Source organism: Thermobia domestica, chromosome 15 (genome assembly GCF_964235325.1).
Source record: "Thermobia domestica chromosome 15, izTheDome1.hap1.1, whole genome shotgun sequence".
Lineage (NCBI taxonomy): Eukaryota > Metazoa > Arthropoda > Insecta > Zygentoma > Lepismatidae > Thermobia > Thermobia domestica.
The window spans coordinates 139,310,625-139,333,716 of NC_137468.1; the positions used below are offsets into that span (position 1 = coordinate 139,310,625).

A 23,092-nucleotide genomic window follows, 5' to 3' on the forward strand; every position below is an offset into this window, starting at 1 on the left:
AAAGTAGTTAACAAGGAGCCAAGACAATATGATAAGTCATCAATTACCGTTGAGTTCATTTTTCTAGTCGCTGCCCTAACCTAGATGTTTGGGTAATTCATATTCTTGCCACACTAATTTCTATGGATGTCAACAATAAAAATTCTTCCGATTCATATTTTCGGATATAGAATACCATTATCTATTATTGTGATAAGTTACATTTCATTATCTCCACTTACGAAAAGCGGGCAAAAGAAAAATGGTTAGCTTTTGCATCATTTGTAGTAGTCAGCCCCCTTAAGAACGAGTCGTTTTTGACCCATGTCTATTTCTCGTACCAAATGAAGCTTGTTCAAATTCAAGGTTTTTAGACTATATGTGTATTTATTGTTAATGTATTGATTTTCCAAGTAGATACTATAAAGTAATAAAAAAAATACAGAAAAAAATAATCATAAAATAATCTTGTACCCAGGGGCGTCATTTATGGCGGAAGGAGGGGGCAACTGTCCCCCCCCCAGGAGTTTGAGGAATATATAGGCCTATACTTTAATCGATTGTCTATTAATATACTAGTGCAACCTTTGGAAGTCTTATGTCGGTGGTGCTCTTGCCCCCCTCAAGCGAAATCTGAAATGACGCCTCTGCTTGCGGCTCTAAAAATAAATCCCTCTAATGATTTTGTTATTCTCATATGTAAAGTACGCTGTAACTGTTTTATTATGATTTTTACGAATGAAACAATTGTATTGTTTGGAATTTGAGGAGTAATTGCTGTTTGAACTACTACAAATTGAGGAAATGTGAAGTGTAGGTCGTTTGAGAAGAGGTGTAAGATCATTTGAGCAAAAAATAAAAAATGTTTCAACATAAAGTGAAATTTAGAAATAGTTACACAAAACAAATCGGGCCAAATTGCCTCATAGTAAAGTTATTTCTTTTTAAATTACTTCATAATAAATATGAGTTTAACGTCCCTCGCCCCACGCCAAGAGCTCAAAACACCTACGTGAAGAACATACAATTTCTCTCTTGCACGTAATTATTAATGGATTATTTTTTTAAAATCAAACATTTGAATATCTGGGTAATTTTGACCCAATGTTGGCGTTATTAAGTGTTTTGGAGAAGGAAATAGTGGATTATTGGCAGGTTCCTTACTTCTTGCTTGAAGGGTTCCTGATTGGATTCAAGATTATGTAAGATTGTGGCAAAAACACCACTCACTAGTTACTTGAGGAAAATTTTCTCGTTAGATACCACAAACCACCAATTTGGTGAGAAAATCGAGATATTGGCAATCCTGGATGTGAGAAAATTTCCTATTCTGAATTTCTGTAAGAACTTAACTAAATAAGCGAATTACGTAACTAATTAGTATAGTTTAGCAACTTACTTGAACTGGGAATACGCCATTGCATGTGATGATGAGATCTTTTCGAGAACCAAAACATCCTTCCCATGTTCTTTGAGTCTGACGGTGTTGGCTTCAACATCGCGAAGGATTCGGTTGAAGTTCTCTTTGTCCACCCGCAAGAAGTGACAATTGTCTTCACGAAGAACAATCGTTGCAGCTCTACACAATTATAACAGAAGTATTAAAATCATATTGCTAATAAATAAAACCAGGCACAAAAGAAAAATGTTACATAAATAATGAAACTCAGATTTCACTTAATTTGTCGCTGCAGAACTGCAGATGACAGATCAAGTTATTTAATAACATGAAAACAAAGAAAATGTTTCAATTTTGTAATCAAATGTACGTAACTGCAGAATGTCTGAAACAGCTGATTAAAGAGGATGATACACTTTTTAATTTGGAAAAACAAACGATTACCAAAATCAAGAAAAGAAAGATAAAAGACATTCATCTTACATGCAGTAAAGCAATATTGTCTACTACACCAAAGTTTCTCAAACTGTGCGTCTTGCCAACTTACAAGGGTGCATCGAAATATTTGGTAAGCTTAACTGAAACGACACAAAGTTTAGAAATGTCCTAAATATGATGACAATTATTTGAATTTTGGGTTTACATCAGCAGTTGTTAAAGGCTTTGCATGATAAATTATCCGTATATTTAAAATGTGTGTTTCATTTTTTTTAAATATGTTTGCGTTTTATGTACTTATATAAGTATTAACATGTTTCAGGTAGGCTATGCCGTATGTTCTGACTTGAGGCGCCAGCAAAAATTATGGTACACTAAGGCCATTGCGAATTGAAAATGTGTCAGCATTACTGTACACAAATGTATCTGACTTTATCGCAATATTAACCAAGGCAAACATTCGCACATATCATGAATGAGTTATCTGCTATTGTTATGCCGGAATGCAAACTCGGATGACCAGGGTCGCCCATAGATCTCAGGTGGCGTGTTGTTTGCCACGACTCGATTTTTGTGTTGTTTGCCACGATTTTGCCACAGTCTTTGCATTCTGATCTTATCAGATCTGATAACACTTGGAATGAAAGGAAGGTTTGCCAGGCACTTTTGTTTTTCATTCCCTGAGACAAGTGGTAAGTGTTCTCGCCTTTGGAACGAGAAAGGTCTCATTACACTCGCTGCTGAAGGAAAACATTAAATTCCAAACAAAAGAACACGAAACATCATTAATATCACAATAGCTTAGTAAATTGATAGCCCTATAATTGCATTTTCTCTTTTAACGGATTTATTAATATTTCCTATCACATAATGTTCTGTTTTTCGTTATGCTACGCGACTAAAGAACTGGATTTTACATAATTAAGAAAAGTGAAATGAAATATTTCCGTTTTACGTTCCGCGCTTATGCCGTGTGAGCTAAAGGATATGATAATGATAATGAGAATGAATAAACAATAGTGTATTGAAGAAAGTAGGAGGAAACAGAAGAAACCCGAGAAAACTCACGCACACGGCGTTTGCCCACCAGAAAGCCCACTTCGCACGAGCTAAAATCTAACCAGAGACTCCAAGTCCCAGAGATGAATGCTTTACCACTGAACCACCTTTGCCTTATATAAATAGTTCAGGAAAAGTTACAAAATGTCAACTGTAAAACAAATACGTACGCTTACGAAACTTAAAGTTGATGTCATATAGCCCTTCTACTATTTCTTACTCATTTCTGATATCCCGTAGCAGGCTTTCTATAGAGATAAGATACTATAGAGCACAATTTAATCGGTGAGTGGAAAAACAATACCGGTACTAGTCCAAAATCAGCCATTTTGAGATAACTGCAAAAGTAGCACTAAAAACATAGAACTACTTGTTGGAATGAACAACAGTACAATTTGCAAGCCTTCGTAGCAGCTATAAAAAATAACCGTGGTGCTGAATGAGGGGAAAAGCAGTATCTGTCCTGGACTAGTACTGCTGTTCCTCTTACGTATAATCCGGCTTTCAGATGGCGCTAGAAGCGCAGCGCTTCTGGTTGAAAACTAAACCTTTGTATGTGTTAACGCTTACTCCGTTACTTGCGCAATCCGTTGCGTTAACGCTTATTCCGTTACTTGCGCAATCCGTTATCTCTCTTGTGAATGGGGTATGTTATTACATTGATGAATTGAAACTTATAAACAATGAGTGATAGCAGCAGTGAGTCGTCTACAGAAGTTGATGAAGTATGTGAGTAACAAGTATTACCATTCTAGAATTGAATATCTATTTGCAAAACCACCGAGGAAGATGAAAACGTCTAATTTTGTAACATTTTGTGTTTATTGAATGTTTCACATTTTTCAAGTGCTTGGGTGCCAGGATATAGATTTGTTTACTAAAGCCTTTTTTTTTTTTTTTTTTTTTTTGCTTTGTTTAATAATGTTGTTTTCAACGCATGAACGTATTTAAAATACTAAAGATGTTATTAAAACAAAAGTATACTTCCAAAGATTTTTTAAAAAAGTTCTTATTTCACGAGGATCATTTATTTAATTTAGGTTTATAGGCACCATATTTTAAAATATTTTCTGATAGTATGAAACAACAGCAAGCAAATGTAAATAGAAAACCTCAATAAAAACAAATGTAAACGGGAGATCACACTTCAAACTGATGAAATAGAGATAATATTTCCTGGCATGACTATAAACGCGTAACAGTATCCTTCTATTTTTTTTTTCAAACTATGCCTAAATATAAATAAACAGTATATCTCAATAGAATCAGACTATACAAACTCATTCAAACATAAGAAGCAATAAAGTGCTGTCCAATATCAAACGACAAAAAAATATAAATCCATTAAAATGGTTTATAGTCAGTCAGAAATGGAAAATTCAGATATAATTCAAATTTTGAGAATAAACTAAAATACTCCTAAAGTCCCTTTGGAGAGTAACGTTCAATGAATACTCAGAACTAGGGTTACGGAATAATGTGTTTGGGACCGTTTGTATTGTATGTATTCTGTTTATAAATATAATAGATCCGATTGTTATAATATAGTCATCTGGCAACCCTGAACTTATGAGTCGATTTTGTATAAATCTTCACGATTATAAGATAAATCAGAGAGAATAAGACCGTGGCAAAAAACACCAAAAGCGAGTCGTGGCAAACAACACGTAATTAGATTTCATGGGCCTCCAAGTGAATTTCCTGTGAACTCATCCCCAAGTTTCCTTGAGACCCCCCAACAGATATAGAAAAAGCGCTACATGTAGGAACTGTGGCGATACTAGCGGTGAATGATCACAATCGATATTTGTTATAAAACTGATGTCGATAGTTACAAGGTTAAAATCTCTTCGTTTCTTTGAATTAATTTATAGCTTCCTCGTAGCAATGCAAATAGCGTACGCGCCTTTGGCGCAGAGACCCGCGTTCGATTCCTGGTGGGAAATTATATGGTTCGGGACTCATATAGCTTCGCAGCTAAAAGGGAAGTTAAGCTTTAAAAAATCAAAGCAAATTCGAATTATTTTAGGTATAAAATCTAAAGCAGCTTCTATGAAAAAAGTATCGCTGGCAAAGTTCGCCGTACTTATTACCGCGCACCACAGGGAATTCGGTGGAAACTACGAACTCGAAAAAAAAAAAAAAAGTCTCAACTGAACTCAGAAAACTTTAAAAAAGATTATTTTTACGGATTCCCCGACATTTGTCGGGGTTTCTCCCCCTCCCCTTTCCCTTTACGGGTGGCCTTGATGCGAGATCTACACTCATGGAAGATTTCAAATGAACTTCCTAAAACAAAAGCCTAAAATAAATCTTGTCAAAAGCCACTGTTCATTTGACTGAGATCAGTGATCGATTCGGCTACCTAGCAGCTGCAGGTCTTAAGTTATCAGAAAACATTATGCGCTATACAAGTTACGTAACAACAAATTAAGAAACTGATATCAGACTGTTCAGAAATCCTGTATGGTCAGCACACTACCATAAAGTGAAGTAGCGTCACCAATGAAAAGCTTATATTATATATATATATATATATAGGGCAGGTTCGTAAGATCAAGTGAAGCACTGCGTATGTAGCGACTAATCCTGATAGCATTAGGAGTTAGATTTCTCCGGATTAGGTAGCGGCCCGTGATCATTATGTTAGGTACCATTCCGGTATTTATCTGATGTGAATGAGGAAAACTCATGAAAACCTCACTCAGGTTGGCTGGCTTCTCCAAGATGGTCTGAAAAGGCTTTTACAGATTTTCGCCCGAGTGTCCTCACCAGCAATCGAATCCAGGACCGCTCACACTAAAGGCGAAAGCGTTAACGACACACACGGGGTACGAGCGTGCCCATGAAATCAAAGTGGGCAAGACATGAGTGAGATCCAAACTGCAATTCATTCAGGGCTAAGATTTTTATTTTAAAAAAAAAAAAAAAAAACTGCTAACAGCAATAGAGCAACGGAGGAAATTTGTCGTGTGGAAACGGAGAAATGGTAAATCAATGACAGATTCCCAATGGTTTAAAAACATTGCTTCAGATGATTGGAAGACTTCCGATGGACTTGAACGATCCTCTACAGGATTCTGTGAATGTTGAATCACAATCCAGTATCCGTGTGTTAGCAAGGTTGGTTAGGGCATCCAAATCGACAATAAATAGTCGCTTTCATAACATGGATTACACCAATAAACATCGACAAAGTCTGCACGAGCTGACTGACGTGCAAATCAAACGCAAAGTTGCAATTTGCCAGACATTGCAACAAAAGCCATATGATCTTCGTTCTTGGAGGATAATTGTGACAGGAGACGAGAGGTGGGTGTTTCTGGAAAACCCTGATACATGCAAACAGCGGGTGAAAAGAAGATAGGAAGCTATAGTTCATGTAAAACAGTACATATTTGAGAAAAAGTTCATGTTGTTTGGTTGTACTGACGGGATTATCTGTTTCGAGTTAGTTTCAGAAGGTTGTGCTGTAATAGGGGAATTGTATTCTAAACCCTGAAGCCTAGTGTATGCCATTCTGAACAAGAAATACTTGGTATTAAGGAATGTAAGAGATTACTGCTGCAAATTGACAATGGGCCGACTCGCCGGTCTAGAAGTGTGACCAAACACCTTGAATGAACTTGGCAGATTTGCATTGTTACCCCATCCTGCCTATAGTCCGGGCGTAAACCATCGGATTATGATTTCTTTCGCTCTCTCACATTTCCTATGTGGTCGGTAGTTCAATTTATATAATGAGGTGCATTCTACCTGTTGCGAGTTTTTTCAATTCTAAACCAGCCACCTTATTACCAGTAAAATTGAACTGTTGTCGCAGAGATAGATGAAGGTAATCGAACATAGAGAAATGTAATTTGCTGATTGAAGCTTGCTTTTTGTTTCTCATATTCTGAGCTTTATTTTCCTCTTCTGATGCAGGACTTCTGGAACAGCCTGGTAATGTAAGTGCAACAGATTTTCGAATGTCAAAGGATAGAATGAAGTAGCATCGCAGATTGCAGTGTTTGTAAATAGGTTGGGCTACATGCAGATACATGCAAAGAAGTTAATATTTTACGAAACTAATTTTTTTCAAAGAAAACGAAACCAAACCATGACACTTCAAATATTCTAAAGAAAATCCAGTTTTAAAACAATACGAGTTAGCGTAAATGGAAAGAACATGAAAATACGAAAGGCCACTTACCTCGGTGCGTCATTGATTAGAGCTAGTTTTCCGAAGTCGTCTCCCTCTTGTAATGATGTCACTGTCCCCTTTCCATGAATCACTACGTTCACAGAGCCTCGTAGGATGATATACCACGAGCGCCCCTCATCCCCTTGATGGAATACTAAAGAGAAAAAGAGGGAAAACAATCAATGATAACACATCCGCTTCTAGTATTTCATAACAAGACATATTGGGGGAAGGAAAATAATTGGTCAGTGAAACTGGTAGAAAGTGAGTTGGAAATTTTAATAGGACCAAATATGGTAGTTGATGATGCCCAAATTTCCTCCAGGGCTTCGGAAGTGAGCGAGTACCCTGAATTAATTAGGAGTATTCTTCTTGTTTCGATTCCATTCATAGGCGAAACTAGAGATGGGCCATGGAGGCCAGGCTTCCCCTAGAACACTGTTGGTCCCATACAATTGAAACTGTGATCGTTGAAAATCACTTCTCAGAAGTAAGGAGCAATGTCGCCCCTAACAAAATATCCTAGTTACGCCAATGGGCCGTAGAGGCTCTAAAACGGCCTAGGAAAATCGTTCCCTGGAATTCTGGTCAGCACCACCGTCAAATTCGTTGGAATTGATGCAACATCCTCAGAATAATCAACCTTGAGGACACATTTGACTTTAAGGAAGATCATGGAGTTTGCTGGGGCCAAATCAGATGAATATAGGGATGCTCGAGAACTAGGACCCTTATTTTAGCCAAAATCTGACGCAGAAGAAAACATGTGGGACGGCGCTAAATAATGTTCATACGCGTTCTACATCATTCTGTATTTCGGTCGTGGTTTTACTGCATCTAGAACAAAACTTGATTATTCGTTGCTTTAAACTTGATTTCAACACGTTTCTTCATTTTCTTAACACTTAAATGAATAAAGAAACGCTGATAACGTATAAAGAAACTCGTCCCGGAGTTTGTGGCGCGGTAAAAGATGTAAGTAGATGACTAACGTGGTAATACATTTTTCTGGCATCGTTAAATATTTTATTTCAAGGCATTCCCGGAAATTATTGAATGCACTATGTATACAAATACCCACATTATCTTGTTCATCTAATTGAAATTTATCGATTGGTAGGGCTTCAGTTACGAGGGACTCGCCACTACTATCATCGTCAGCGTGTTCTTCATCATCACCATTATTGCTATAATCATTGTCAAAATCGACGCTTCTATCATCAGATTCATATATTCTGGCGCTAAAATATGTTATTTGTAGTCAGTACTAATTGATTGTTTTTGTTTTTCTAGAAGTTATGACATTTGGACGCATTGTGGCTTGATCTTTCTGAAAAACTAATTTCAATTTAAGTTGTTTCACGAAGTTTTTCGTAAGATTCTTTTTTTTTTTTTTTTTTTTTTTTTAATTACACACGAAATAAGGATAGTTTATTGAAGGTGAAAATAAAGTTATGTTCTAAAAATTGATCAAAACTTCAGCAGCAGAAGCATTCAATCAGTTCTCGCTTTTGAAATCAGAATGATATTGACCAAATGTTATCAACGAAATTGGAAACCGTCCCTTCTCTTTTAAAAACTAAGAGTTTATAGCTCATGTTTTGATTTTTTTGATAGATTCTTTTTTTTAAAAAAAAAAAAAAAAAATTCAAGTGCTACCAAGAACTGTAAGTGTACCAAATTTCGACAAAATCTGGAAAGGTACTGTAGAATACGTTTTAAAATATTTTCTTCATTTGCAAACCTTCATTCTTCATTTTCTCTGTTTCTCTCGTATATTACAACGTAAAATTATTTTCTTCCCCTTTTCATTTTCATATATTGGTAGGGCTGCCGTATGTCCGTATTGTGTACGGACTGTTTGTATTTTGGGGTACGACGTGTCCGTGTCGTACAAAACATGAAATAGGAAATGTCCGTATTTGACACTTTTTGGAGTTGTCCGAAAATTTTCGAGAGGGAAATCGCTAAAATTTCAGACGAATTTCGTCATATAACGAATATTTGAATAACTATTAATGAAGTACGTTATGTTTTTGAGAAGTGTCTCATTTTTCCATTTCAGGGTTCTTTTGGTTAAATTTAATATACGCAATTTAATGGCATGATTTATTATATCTGTGTTAATGAGAAAAAATACAAAACATGTTAGTTTCCAATAGTATTTTAAGTATTACAGTAAACAACCGAAAAAGGTGATTTTTAGGTAAGAAATTTTAAAATATTTGTTTTGTATTTAAGGACCGTATCTTTGAAAGATCGTCATTTTAAGGTCTGTCCGTACTTTCGATCAAAAAATTATGGCAACCCTATATATTGGTAACTTATTAATGATCCTCATGAGTATAAGCGGTTTATTCTAGTTGTACATTGTTCGTTAACTACATATTAGCGGTGTTCACTGGGACATATTATGTATAATAAATTTAATTTTCTTCAAGTAGTTTAGTTCTCTAAACAAAAAACAAAAAAAAAAAAAGTTTAGTTTTCTTCCATGAATACTTAAATTGATTCCCAGAAATTTTCGAGAATGCTGTGGCGGAATTTCAGGAAATGCTGAGGTATATATTCAAAATTCATTTGTTTTGAATAAAGAGTTTACACGCCAAGTTTGATGTCCTTAACATGTCTCTGATATTAAGAAATTTCGAGATACGACCATCTTAACAACTGTAACTCCTATCCTCCTTTTTCTTTCAACCTTTTCTAATTCTTTCTAGAAAAAAAAAACATCAAAAAACGTTGAAAACGAACTTTAAAAAAAAGTTCGTTACTGAATTCTCTAGGTCTGTGTGTCTGTCTGTCTGTTATTTACGACTTTTTTTTTTAATTTCGAGTCCTCCATTCGATAGATCAAAAACTATTTGAGAAAGCAATGACATTTTTTGCGTTGGTCTTACCGTTCCCGAGATATTGGCCCAAAAATGGCCGATTTCCGTAGATTTAAGAAGTCATATCTTGGTAACTGTAAATTATAGAGAGATAATATTGGTATTGATCAATACCTAAGAGGATGGTGAACATATTGGTACCAAATCCTAACCTGTGGCCACTGTCCAACTGGCCACAAGTTAATATTGGTACCAAAATGTTCACCATCCTCTTAGGTATTGACCAACACCAGTATCATCTCTCTATGACTTACTGTTCCCGAGATATTGGCTAAAAAATAGTTCCGATTTCGGGAGATTTAAGGAGCCATATCTCGGGAACTGTAAGTCATAGAGAGATAATATTTTGCGAATTTTTGTGAGAAAGAGAAGGTGCGGATACAATGATTTACTTTTACATGTAGGAACAATCAGAGTTATTCTTCCTGCTCCATCTATCATTTATTTCAAGTTCGTTCTGGCAATGATCTTGGAACATTCTCAACTGGTTTTAAATAGAAAGTCCAAATATCAAATGTAATGTCTCTAACCTTAAAAGATTTCGAGATATGGCCATCTTACTTTAACAATTGCAACCCCACCTTTTTTCTTCCCACTTTCTGTCTTCCCTTCTAGGTGAAACATCAGAAGACGGTGAAATATGTGGCTAATTAATTTAAATGGGAAGTCTACAGGGTAGCCCAAAAGTAGGTTTACAGACAAATATCGATCAATTATGAAATTTTAATTTATTAAGATAGTGCATTCATTTGCTTCGGTCTGTTCCGAGCTTCAGGTATAAGTGTAAAGAAATTAAGAACAAATAATGAGGAAACTAAGTCAATACCTGTATGCATAGTAAGTAAATGATATAAAAATGACATGAGCCGATCACTACGAGACTGTTTACCTACTTTTGGGTCACCCTGTATATACGAAATTCCATATACCTACTCTTCAGAAATTCGGAGATATGAACATTTTACCATAATAATTGTCACGCCGATTCCCCCTTCCCCGTTGAATTTCCAAAAATCTTTCTTGAATTGTACCTTACGCCACAAATACTATGCCTTGTTCAAATTTCAAGCTTCTAGCTTAAGCGGTTTGGCCTCGGCGTTGATCAATCAGAACTTCTTTTATATAGAGATACTATAGGAGTTGTATAACAATTTCGTCAAAATTGATATTAAATGTCCCGTGTTTGATCTCGGAATTCATTTATGGTATATACTGGGCGTGGGCGACGATTTTTTAAAATTTGAGAATGTAGGAAGGCCAATTTTTTTTAAAAAAAATTATATCAGAATATTTATTTATTGAGAAACCCTTTATGTAATGTTTTGTTTTAGTCTTGTAAGTCCGGTAATAATATAATTTTTTAAAGTTTTGATCGTGATGCATAGACGGTTGGTCAGCTGTTGCGAATGTATCGACTATTTTACTAAATAAGTTTGATGTTCTTATTAGGAAGTTAAGCAGAGAAGTTGGTAACATTACTATTTATTTCTTGAGTTTAAAAAATGCCAGTGGGTGGAAAATTCTGTTTGGGAAAACAGAAATAGTCTATGGGAACAGCTGTGAAAATCACATTTCACTCAGTTACAAAGTCAATAATCTTGTTATTGCTCTTCGTAAGCCGTAGCAATGTAGATTTACAGTAAGCAGCCCTACTTAGAAGTCTTTATTACATTTCTCTATTTTTATATTTTCCATTCTTCCTTTTTTTTGTTTTGTTTTGTTTCGAGTTCTAGTCTATCCCATATATAACAATCAAAAGTCTTATACAACGGCTATGTCCGTCTGTCGATCTGAATATATATGAACAGGGACAAAATGTCTGATGTACTCTTTGATACCACCAGATTAACAATTATACCAACCCAATATTTTTTTTCCCAACTGGGCTACGTCCGACTTTGCACGCTTCAATTTTACATATCAAACGAAAGTTTACAATACCAGATTTATTATTCAGTCTTGCAAAGCAAGGACGCTATAGCACAAACATCTACATTTTGGAGGTCCCTGTGACAGTAATAACGCAACTGAGAGGGATAGGAGAGTGGACATCCGCTGCGCTTTTCTGTCGAATTTTATGATCATGGTATGACTCATTTGGAATGATTAGTATCCAAGTTACAACAGATAACAAGTAATTCGATAAGGGTCGCATCTAAGGACATACATATTCACATATTCTAACACACAAAAACTCTTTTCTTGCAATGTCTCCACCTCACGGCCGTAACTTGCTGGGGGCAGGGGGCAACTGGCCCCCAAGGGAAGCTCCCCGCCATTCGAGGGGAGGCCCATTTTAAGACAAAACTGTCTTATTCTATATACAATATGAACATGAAATTATAAATAAAGCATAAAACAGGTTCACTACATTACATAAACAAAACAGCACACGAAAGGTAAATGAAAAAACAAAAATAGTTGTGGGCCCATTTCAGTAAAAAAAAGAAGAAGAAGAAGAAGTCTACTATTAGGGGCCCTAGAAATTATACTTATTCGTACGGCTTTGAGATTTGTCAATATTATCCTCTTAATTAATGTGTCATGTTTGGAATGGGTCCAGAGGCGTAACTAACGGCCCCGCAGACCTTGCCGTGCGGGAGGGCCTACAGGCTCCGAAGGACCCATATAGAGAAAGAGAAAGAAAGGCAGGGGCAAGAATTAGAAAAACAACTTTTTCTAGGGGGCTCAAATGCGCGTATCCCCCCCCCCCAGAAAAAAATCTAAGTTAGGGCGCTGCTCCACCTTGTAGAGTGCCGTCACAAGCCTGCCATCTAGCGTACACGAGGCGGGCTTTTTAAACTTGGTGAGTGTAAATCTTTTCATGTATCACCGTCTTGTATATTTGTACATTTGTTATTAAACGGTGTTTTGACACCTGACTGGCGAATCATTTAGGCTAACCTTGTATTATTAAACTGTATTACAGTTGCGAATGAAGGCAACTAGTTTAGTATATTTTTAACACTATCACAGTTCAATGCAATTTTTGTTCAACTGCAGTATTTTGTTCGGAGTTTCATCTGAATGAATGCCTTTTGTAAAAATGTATATATATATATATATATATATGTATTTAATGACGATGATTTGAGTTCAGATCATTTAGTTATGCCGAATTAAGGTATATTCCAGGAAGACATGCACTTGAGTTTACACTGTACTCTCGGCAAATGAAAAGTCAACAGATACTGCTGTGATACAGTACTGTATATGAGTAAATTGGGTACATTCTCTGACTATTGAAATTTCTCCCCTCCCTTCTCTCAATTTCAAAAGTACTCTTGGCAAAAAGCTGAAGCAGCTGGCGTAGTCCTGAAAGCACGTGATCTTACGTCAGTTGCGATCTTTCATGACGGTCTGTGCACCCATCAACTGCACCGGATACAAGCCCGGTCAAAGTTTGAAGCTCGTGTTAATAGTAGGTCTCCCATCCTTCATGATCTCGTTGTTACATAAGGACTCAAAACACACCAAAAGTTAAAACAAATTTTCTTTTTAAAAAAAATCATTACTTAAGGCGAAGCAAAGGAAAATATTAACAGGAGGCCTACTTCCGCTTCTTATTACTCTCTCTTGTCCCCCCCCCTTAAGAAAAAATAAAATTGAAAATCCTAGGAAATATAACTGAAATTTTACTTTCAACGATTTTTCGGTTGTCTTTGAAATTGTCTTGAATATTTTGAGTTAGGTTTGGCGAATGCGAAAAAGCAAATAAGAAACTAATTTACTGCATCTACAGAAGCAAACATAATCCACATGGTTGCGCGTGTTCACTGTATTTATTCAATACCTTCTGCTCTTGTATGACTCAACGGCTAGAACCAGAGAAATCTCACGAATGTTTTCTATGAAGTATTTATAACAATCAGAATGCACTCACTCCATTTCGAACATTGTGCTGAGACAGAAAAATATGAAAGATATTACGTCTAAGCTATTAATAGTTTGATGTTATCACACAAACGCACGAGTAAACCTTTTTGTTGCGGTGCTGAAGTCCAAGGACAAACTTTACAAAGTTCTCTTGCATAAATGCAGTAATGATTTCAAGGGTAGCTCAGGGAGAAATTTCCCCTGGGACATATCTCCTGTAGTGTTGAACGTGGGTTACTAGTATTTTCGCAGTTCTTCTTTAACCCCCTGTTTACTGAAAATTTCCCCTGAAGGAAATCTAAAACAATCACTGGCTGCCAGGTTTGAAACTCTCTACGCTTACTTAAGAATAAAAAAAGCAAGAATCTAAAACAGCATTAGTATTCTCTGTTTTGAACCTCGTCCGACAACAGGTAAAGGAGTTTACCCGAACTCTGTCAAACGAGATTATAACTTCTTTTCAGAAAATTCGATGAATGTGTCTACATTTCGAATGGATTGTTATCTTACCTGTAGCAGTAATTACTGTCCTTTGAAGTAATCCCTGTTGATGGTAATTCGCTTCTGAAACGTCTGTACAAGTTTGGAAAGTCCTGGTGTACTAGTCTTTAGTGATGGCCTTCAGCTGGGTCATAACATTATGTTGGATGTGCGAAAACCTCTGGTTCTTTAGGGCTGATTTCAATTTTGCAAAAAAGTCCAGGAGAAACAAGTCTGGGAGTTAGGGTGGACAACTGAGTGGAAACTTCCCTATTAACGAGAACTGCTGCACCAGAAAGGCAGTGTGTGTGACTGAGCACTGTAGTAAGAGCAGGGTCCAGTCGCCTTGCTTGGCGCACTGACGGTGTACCCGCTTGATACGTTGCAGCAGATATTTCCGTATTTCCACGTACGTAGCGGCATTTAAGGTGGTACCTTCAGGAATTAATTCTTTATGGATGAGACTCTCAGGGCCTTATGCAGAGTCGTTTTGACGTATGATTAGCGTCATACTAATGGCCTGACTACTGCAGGAAACATATGTTAGTCGAACTCTTTAGTTTGGCACTAATCACGCGTCAGAACTACTCTGCATAAGACCCTCAGAGTCGAGGAACACGACGAGCATTGTCCTGCGGGCCTCTCACTTCGCACCTTCTTGCTTTTCGGTAAGCCTGGACCCTGGCACTCCATATTTTGACGCTAGCCATTAATGTCCTCAGGCACCAACTCTCGTCTCTCTTGAGGATGGTTTTCAGGAAATTTAGGTCTCAATCCGCCATGTCGATTAGGTCTCCACAGTCGTTAAGCCGAAGGTGCATTTGTTTCGGCGTCAAAGTGTGGGCCACGAGTCAGGAAGCTTGCATTTACCCAAATCCTGAGTCATTATAAGGTGGGTCGTCTCACGACCAATTCCCACTTCTTTTGCCATCATTCGCACTGTCTCACGACGATCCTGGGCTAAAAGTTTCTTCACTTTCTGTACGTTGTCCGTGGTATACGTGCAGATGCACGCTTGCTAGTTTGGAAGCGTCTTCCACGGTGTCACGCCCTTCTCGGAAACGTATAAGCCGTTCATGAACACACTTCAAGGAGACAGTAAGTCCTTCGTAAACTGTTGTTAGCATTCCATAAGTCCTTTTCGCTGATTTTCCAAGTTTGAAACAGAACAGCATATTCGTTCGCTGCTCCATTTTTGGTTTCTACCGCGCGCATTTCACCTTCATTCTACAATGTACTCTTTACACATGATAAGGACACTCGCAGCACCGCCACTCGGGAACTTGTTCAGATATGTTGTGACCTGCCTGGCGCGGAACCAGGGGCGTCATTTATGGGGGGGCAGGAGGGGGCAATTGCCCCCCCCAAGGGTTTGAGAAATACATATACTTAAATCGATTCTCTACTAATATACTAGTACAAAACGTGAAAGCCCTATGTCGGTGGTGCTCTTGCCCCCCTCAAGCGAAGTCTGAAATGACGCCCCTGCGCGGGACGCTTCGTTGGTGCACTCTTACGACCGTAAGCAGTATGACGTCATTCACCGAACTTTCTGGACAGAGGCTGTATAAAAGCCATGCCAAGCTGCATCGTCCGCGGACCATTTGATCTCCAGTGCTATAACAGTCGGCGGTATAACACACCTGGTGACCCACAGAAAGAGACCCTGCACTAGCCGTTTGAAGCTCATATTACTTAATACTACTTCAATTACCTTGTTATTCATTTTATGTATGAGAAGTTTGAAATTTGTACATTATTAAATTTCAAATTTGTAACAAACTTTTTTGACCCCTTCCCCACACAAACATATTGTTAAAATAGAAGTAATATTCAGAAAGAGTAAACCACATTAGAACGAGTGAAACAAGTCGCATTGTACAGCTTAGGCTGAGCACTTGAATGCAGAGTAGCAAGAGTCTCTGAAACAAGCGAAACAGATCATTGATATACATCATTACCACAACTACCGAAACCTTATGTGTGCCCCATTCACAGCTTTCAGAAGAAGGACGTTGCTATAGCAAAAAGTCCTGAGGAGAGAAGGTCCCGCAGAACTTACCATGGTAGAATTAATTCGAGAAGGCCTGTTATGGCTTCTAGCAAGGACATCAAACCTCAACTGTTAGATATTCAACTAGAATTTGCTGGCTAGGGGGTGAAGGAGTACGAATACTCTCCTGCACCGCGGACCCGTTATGCACTTTTGGCCTCTCCTAAATGGGGACAGTCGAAACTACAAGTGGTACAAATTTATAACTACTTCCGGTTTGACAATGGATTTCCATAGAGCAGAACCGGTAAGAAATAGGGAGAAGCAGCTTTCTGCAATTGATTAAGCGTTCGAAGAATATGTTCCATTTTCGACTTGAACATATTCTTCGAACGCTTCCTTCCGGACTGGAAATTGTCCTTTACTTTGACCGGAAATTGTAGAAATCTACGACCACTTTCGGTTTGAATATGAATCTTCATACAGCAAATACGGTAAGAAATAGCAATGCAAGGCCTTTTGATATGGCGTCAGCATTTCAAGAATAAGTTCCATGTCGTGTATTGCAAGTGGATGTTAGAGACCTTTTATGGCCAGTAGCAATATTGAGTTCGCATTGTTGGACGTCTACGGTAGCTTTAGCGCGTGAAACGCAAGGCGAGGCAAGAACGTTGGTTTTTCACCAACGTTGAGGGGAAAGGATTTCTAGCTGTAAACTACTTTATCCAGAAAATCTCCAAAAATGTGTTCGTTGATGCAAGAAATCCGGTGTACGTACGATGCACAAGATGTTATACGTAAACAGGAGGATGGATTGACTACTGTGCACTAATCTTCTTGTTCCACAGAGCAGCACAAACTGCAAAATATCAGGATCCACTTGCAGAAAACGTAGCGAGTGAAACTAGATGCAACTGATCTGCACTGACGCAAATCCCAGGGGGATGAGGGGGATATGTGCCCTCCAATCTTGGAACTGGGGGGACTGTACCCCCCAATAATCCGATTTGAAATGTGTTTTGGGTGAGAAATGTGATGATTTGTATCCAACTGACACAAAGTAAAGTGAGATTAAATTAATGTTCCCCAGAATAAGCCTTAAATCTGTCCGCCTCCCAATGTTGGGGACAACTCTACTGCCCTAATCCTCCAGAGTATTGTTTTTCAACTTCATAAATTTTTTGAACATCGCTTAAAAAAATATGGAAACGGTCTTACCCCCCCCCCCCACATGTTGAAGATAGATTTGCGCCGCTGCTGATCTGTACATTCAACTCCTTACTGAATGATTTGGAAGTAGATATGTAAAACGAAACCGACTTGTTTATATAGAGCTTGCTTCTAGATACAGATTAACATATGTAAAATCCCCCGTTACAAATTAGCACAGGATTTCAAAAGATATGAACTAAAGTACAGAACAGTCCCTAAAATAGAGGAAATAGAGAAAGCCTATTTTTGAAAGCAGAAAAAGTAAATCTGGCTATATCATAAGCCACTAATGGACCTTATTAGCAGCCCTTCTTTACACTGAATAAAATGGATATTTACAAGATTTTTTAAAAAATCTTCCCTTCCTTTCGACTTCTTATCAGGACCTTGTAACGAATCACTTCCTGAGAGCTCTGTCTGAGATTACTAACATGGTTTAGAATTGCACTAACATGATAAAACTGGAAAGCAGCTATGGTGCAGACTTTGATAACTGTTCGAAAATTTTTAGATAGAAAGGTAACCTCCTTGCACTTGGGCGCGTCAGAAAAGATTTCTGAATGTAACAAGAGTACTGAGAATATTTATTTACTCTTCCTATTAAACACAAACCAAATGGCCTATCTGATAGTAAATAAACTTAACAGTTACTGCATACCATATTAGAATATGTTATGCAATACACTTTTGATGTTCACGGTTGTGATAAAAGGTATGCATAACAGTATAAATTAGCATCACTATGCAATGCATAAAATCAACTTTTTCACTGGTGAGTTTTAACGCATAAATCATGAGATCTTTTATGTAATGTCGGTAAATAGAAAGGGTTTAAGAAAAATGAAAGAAACACTCTTTACAAGTAGTGAAATGTATACTCTCGTTTCACCTTATTGCAAGTTATTCCTTAATTTCGGTAGAAAGCTTGAGTTAGGTAGCACTTAAGATAATGGATTACAGGAAACACTAGTTGTGGCTAAGCCTTCGGCCCGCAGTACACACTATTGGATAAATCGTGCTTAATTCTCCTCGGAGGTATACGATACTACGTTCATTTTTGTCAAAATTCAGTTTTTTATACACCTATGTTCAGAGGCGGCTTTTGAGCCGGGCGAACCGGGCCGTTGCCCGGGGCCCCGCGCAGAGAAGGGCCCCGTACATTAATTAAAATATATGCAACATCGCATATTTTAATTCTAAAAAAATATATATGGGAGAAAATGACATGACAAAAAAAAAATGTTTACGTATTTTTGAAAACAAGTATAAAATAGATATAACCAAACTTAATATATGCATTTATAGAATGCTTTATAGAGATTTGTAACAACAGACAGGTCAACGTATGGCTTTAGTACTTTAGTAAACGCCTACCATGTGAAACGTACGTGCAAGGAGAAAATTAGCAAATACTGTGTTCTTTAGTGTTGCATAATTAACTTTCTTCCGACCTAAAGGAAGGCAAAGTTTGTGTGAAGTCGGATTACAACAAGAATTTTTGGATTAATTGTTGGTTTAAAAAGTCCGAAGTGTTTCTGTTTGGATTTAATTTTAGTGTCATGTGAAGCCTCAAACTTCGTAGATATTTTGGTCAGTAGTTTAAAAACATGAGTTCGCGTGATCGGGATGTCAGTAGAAAATACGAACCAGGAAGTACCAAAAGAAAAAGTCTGAAAGAAGAAAGTTGCTAAGAACAACTTCGTGGATCATAGTCCAAATATTCAAAAGCTGAAAATCAAGTTAAAGAAAAGTGTTAGTGTGTGAGTCTGATTGGTAAAACTGACTGTGACCATATAGCGGCAGTTGAAGTAGAAGCGGGACCCAGCAGCAGAGATGAGGACCACAATCAGTACTACAGTTTCTTGAATCATTACGTCCTCATCCGCAATTTCACACTCATCAGTGCATTCACCAATAACTGAAAGTGTTGGTCAAATGAAAGTGTGAAGTATTTAATGGAAATTTGGAGAATAACCTAGGATTATAGCCACAGAAAATGAGTGACAAGGAGCGAACTTTTATAGTGTGTAAGGGCCCTATTCGAGCGGAAGTAGATGTGTTTTCCATAACGAAAATGAACGACGTTTTAGTGAATTTAACTATATTAGAATTTTAAATAATGGTGAGAAGCAAGACAGGCGTTGGATGATTTATTCCAAAGCAAAAGACGCAGTTTACTGTTTTGCATGTCGTTTGTTTTCTTGTATAAGTACAACTTCGGTTCCTATAGGGGAATGAATAATTGGAAGCACTTTTGTGATTATATGAAATCTAACGAAACAGGGAAGTTCCACAAAGAGTGTGTTGAAATGGTTAGATTTAGAAAAAGGGCTTAAACTCGCAACAGCTATCAACATCATGTCTCAGGCTCAAATTGAACCAGAAAAGCAACGCTGGAAAGAAACTTGGCAAGGTTGCTCGCAATCGTGCAATACCATTCAGAGGACACAAAGAGAAACTGGATTCAGATTCCAGTGGTAATTATTTGGACTTGGTCAAGTTGATACCGGTACCTTTATTTGATTCAACCCAGCGAGATCATTTGCGACAAGCGATAAACAAGGACGTTAATAAGAACAATTACCTTGGAAAGAATATCCAAGATGAACTTATACAACTGTCTGTGACTAACGTCAAAGTTGAAATTGTGAAGAAAGCAGGGGGAACGCGGGCAGTTGCAAAAACTTGGAACAAACATTAATTGCCGGAGAAAAAAGTGACATAGATGGACTGGGACTATATGAAGAGGAAGATGTTCTCTCGAGCCTTAGATGGCGAAAATAACCTACTATCAGTGCTGCAGTATATAAGTGAAAACAAATTGGAGGAAATCTACCCTAATGGAGACGTTGCTTTACGAATATTATGCACAATACCGGTTACCTTTGCATACGCATAGAGGAGCTTTTCAAGACTAAAACTCATAAAAACATACCTCAGGAGCACCATGTCCAGTTAGAGACTGACCCTTCTCTCCATAGAAAACATCATGGCTTCTTCGTTAGACTATTATGCTTTGATAGAAAAATTCAGTTAACTGAAAAGTCGCAGAGCTGTCTTTTAAAGTAAGCATTCTAGTTTCCTGTGTTTTATTTTAGAGCAGTATGCACTTCAATTCACCTTATAACAACAGTTTGTTTTACACAAAAGCATACAAAGTATGATTGCGCGAGTATCCCCAATCCAAATAGTAGGGCGCCACGGCGCCAAATTGCCCAGGGTCCCGCAAGAGCAAAGGCCGCCTCTACCTATGTTTCCTTTTTTGGGCTCCACCCAGAGGTATACAACACTACGTAGCATACCTATTAATAATGGAGTTAGACGAGGTAAAAAAAAACAAAAAAAAAAAAAAAAAAAAAACCAAGTCCATTAATGTGTAGAGGTAAAGAGCACCATAAAATTGCTCTCTTGTAAACTTACGACAAATGTGACATAGTATCCTACACCTCCGAAGGGGGAATTAAAACTGCTTATTCTGACCATAAATGTGGGCAGAATATCAGATTATGGGAAGAGGGGAGGCGTGTAAGTGAGGAAACATCTACATCATAATCCATTCCAGATTATATATATATATATATATATATATATATATATATATATATATATATATATATATATATATATATATATATATATAGAGAGAGAGAGAGAGAGAGAGAGAGAGTTTGTTTAAAGTTGTATTGTTCAATAGGATTTTTCTAGAAAGCTAAAAATTACTCCAGTCTCTCGTGTGCACGTAGCGATTTGAGTAATAAGATGTCATACTGTACATCTTCAAATGCTAGTTTCTTCTTCAACAGCAAGAATACTAGACTTAAAAAAACATCTTTTCACCGAGATCTAGAAATTGTTAGAAAAAGCGATTAAATCACAAGAAATGAAGAAAATCAATTTCAATATTTTCATTACTTTAATACGTAAAATCAAACAAATAATGGAAACAAACAAACAAATCACCCTATACGTAATTACATAACATATAAGAAGAATTGTGTTTTGAGCTGATGATATATGCACACTTCATGGTTAGCCACTTGAAGATTAACTAATTAGGTGCGGTACATTTTGTAATGTAATACCACTATTACACACACGAAATGGAGATTATATGTACAGAAAGAGTTCGTAAAATGAATTCAGAAGTAAACTAGTATTCGAAAACCCGATCTTACTAAGAATATATAAAAAGTGTTAGGTGGCTGTTGCTACTTACGCACAGTTCCCGCTCGTGGGTGAGCCTCAAAGACGATGACTGCAGCAAGTTCCCTCTTGACAGAATTGGAGAGATGCGAGAGAGCTTTGATGTGGAGAAGTTCCTCATAGATTGTTTCCAGGTCATCCAGCGTTCGCTCATGGCTCCTGAAAACCACACGCATAGTGAGAAAGCCTTCATAGGAACAGAATACAACCATCACAAGTTATTCCATATATTCAGTAGTAGCATTGTTATATGGAAGGCGATTTATTACATCTGAAAGATAGATCACATACAAAAATAATATAGGAATATATTCTACACCAGTGGAGTCACCTGTCCTTTTGCAAGTCGGTTTAAGGGCCTAAACATAGCTGGAACTAGTTCAACTCGCAACAAGAAAAAAATATTGAATTCACTGCACTAACAAGTAACACTCCGATTTTGATAAAATTTGGCAGGTAGATACTACACAAAAAATAAACGAATATGTGTTTTTTTTTTCTATTTTCTGCGGAAAAACTGTTTTAGAGGGCAAAAGCCCCCACCCAAAACTTTGGAATTTGACGCCCGAAAGGTCAGAAGAAGTGAACCGAAGTGAATGAAATTGTGCACAGATATTGTAGACATAAAATGAGGGAATACGGGTTTCATATTTTCCTTAAAAAAAAAAAAAAAAAAAGTTTTGGTGGGGCAGACTTCTCAAAAACTTTGATCATGAAATATCAAATGTGCTAATAACAGTATGTCAGAAGTGCCTAAAGGACATAAAGAATTGGAACAAAACTTTGTGTAGGAACAATGAGCAAAAACTTAACGAATACGGTTTTTTTTTTATTTTCTGCGGAAAAACTGTTTTAGGGGGCAAAAGTTCACACACAAATATTTTAAAAATTGTCGTCCGAAAAGCAAGAAGTGGACCGAAGTGAATGAAATTTTGCACAAATATTGTAGAGGTAAGATGAGGGAATACGTGTTTTGTATTTTCCTGAAGAAAGAAAAAAAAACTGTTGGGTGGACCGAGACAAGGAGTGGACCAAAGCGAATGAAATTGTGTGTAGATATTCGATATGTGAAATAAGACCTTTTGTAATTCACAATTGTCTCCATCCGATTTCTTCAAATTTGACAGATCAACATTAAGCACAAACAGTATAGCGTATTTTATAGTATTTCGGGAGGCACATTTAACCTTTAAAATGTTTCTCCGCATAAACAAAGACACGTGTCGATTTATTTCCTGTTTACTGTTGATGTGCCAAATTTGAAGCAAATCGGATAGGGACACTTGAGAAATACGAAAGGCCTTATTTTACATATACAATATCTACACACAATTTCATTTGGTTTGGTCCACTCCTTCCTGCGCTATTACAGTAATATT

General features: G+C 37.2%; 1 protein-coding gene across 4 annotated transcripts in view; it reads right to left on the bottom strand.

The window, feature by feature from the left end:
• The window catches only part of Epac (Exchange protein directly activated by cAMP), a 1,466,091-nt gene that overhangs the window by 37,240 nt on the left and 1,405,759 nt on the right, over nucleotides 1–23,092 (bottom strand). For all 4 annotated transcript variants that reach the window (XM_081740195.1, XM_081740196.1, XM_081740197.1 and 1 more), the window contains 3 exons: nucleotides 21,727–21,872; nucleotides 7,068–7,212; nucleotides 1,379–1,558 (listed from right to left, as the gene is read on the bottom strand). In XM_081740195.1, coding sequence (XP_081596321.1) covers nucleotides 1,379–1,558; nucleotides 7,068–7,212; nucleotides 21,727–21,872 — 471 coding nt within the window. The remainder of the gene's footprint in view (nucleotides 1–1,378; nucleotides 1,559–7,067; nucleotides 7,213–21,726; nucleotides 21,873–23,092) is intronic.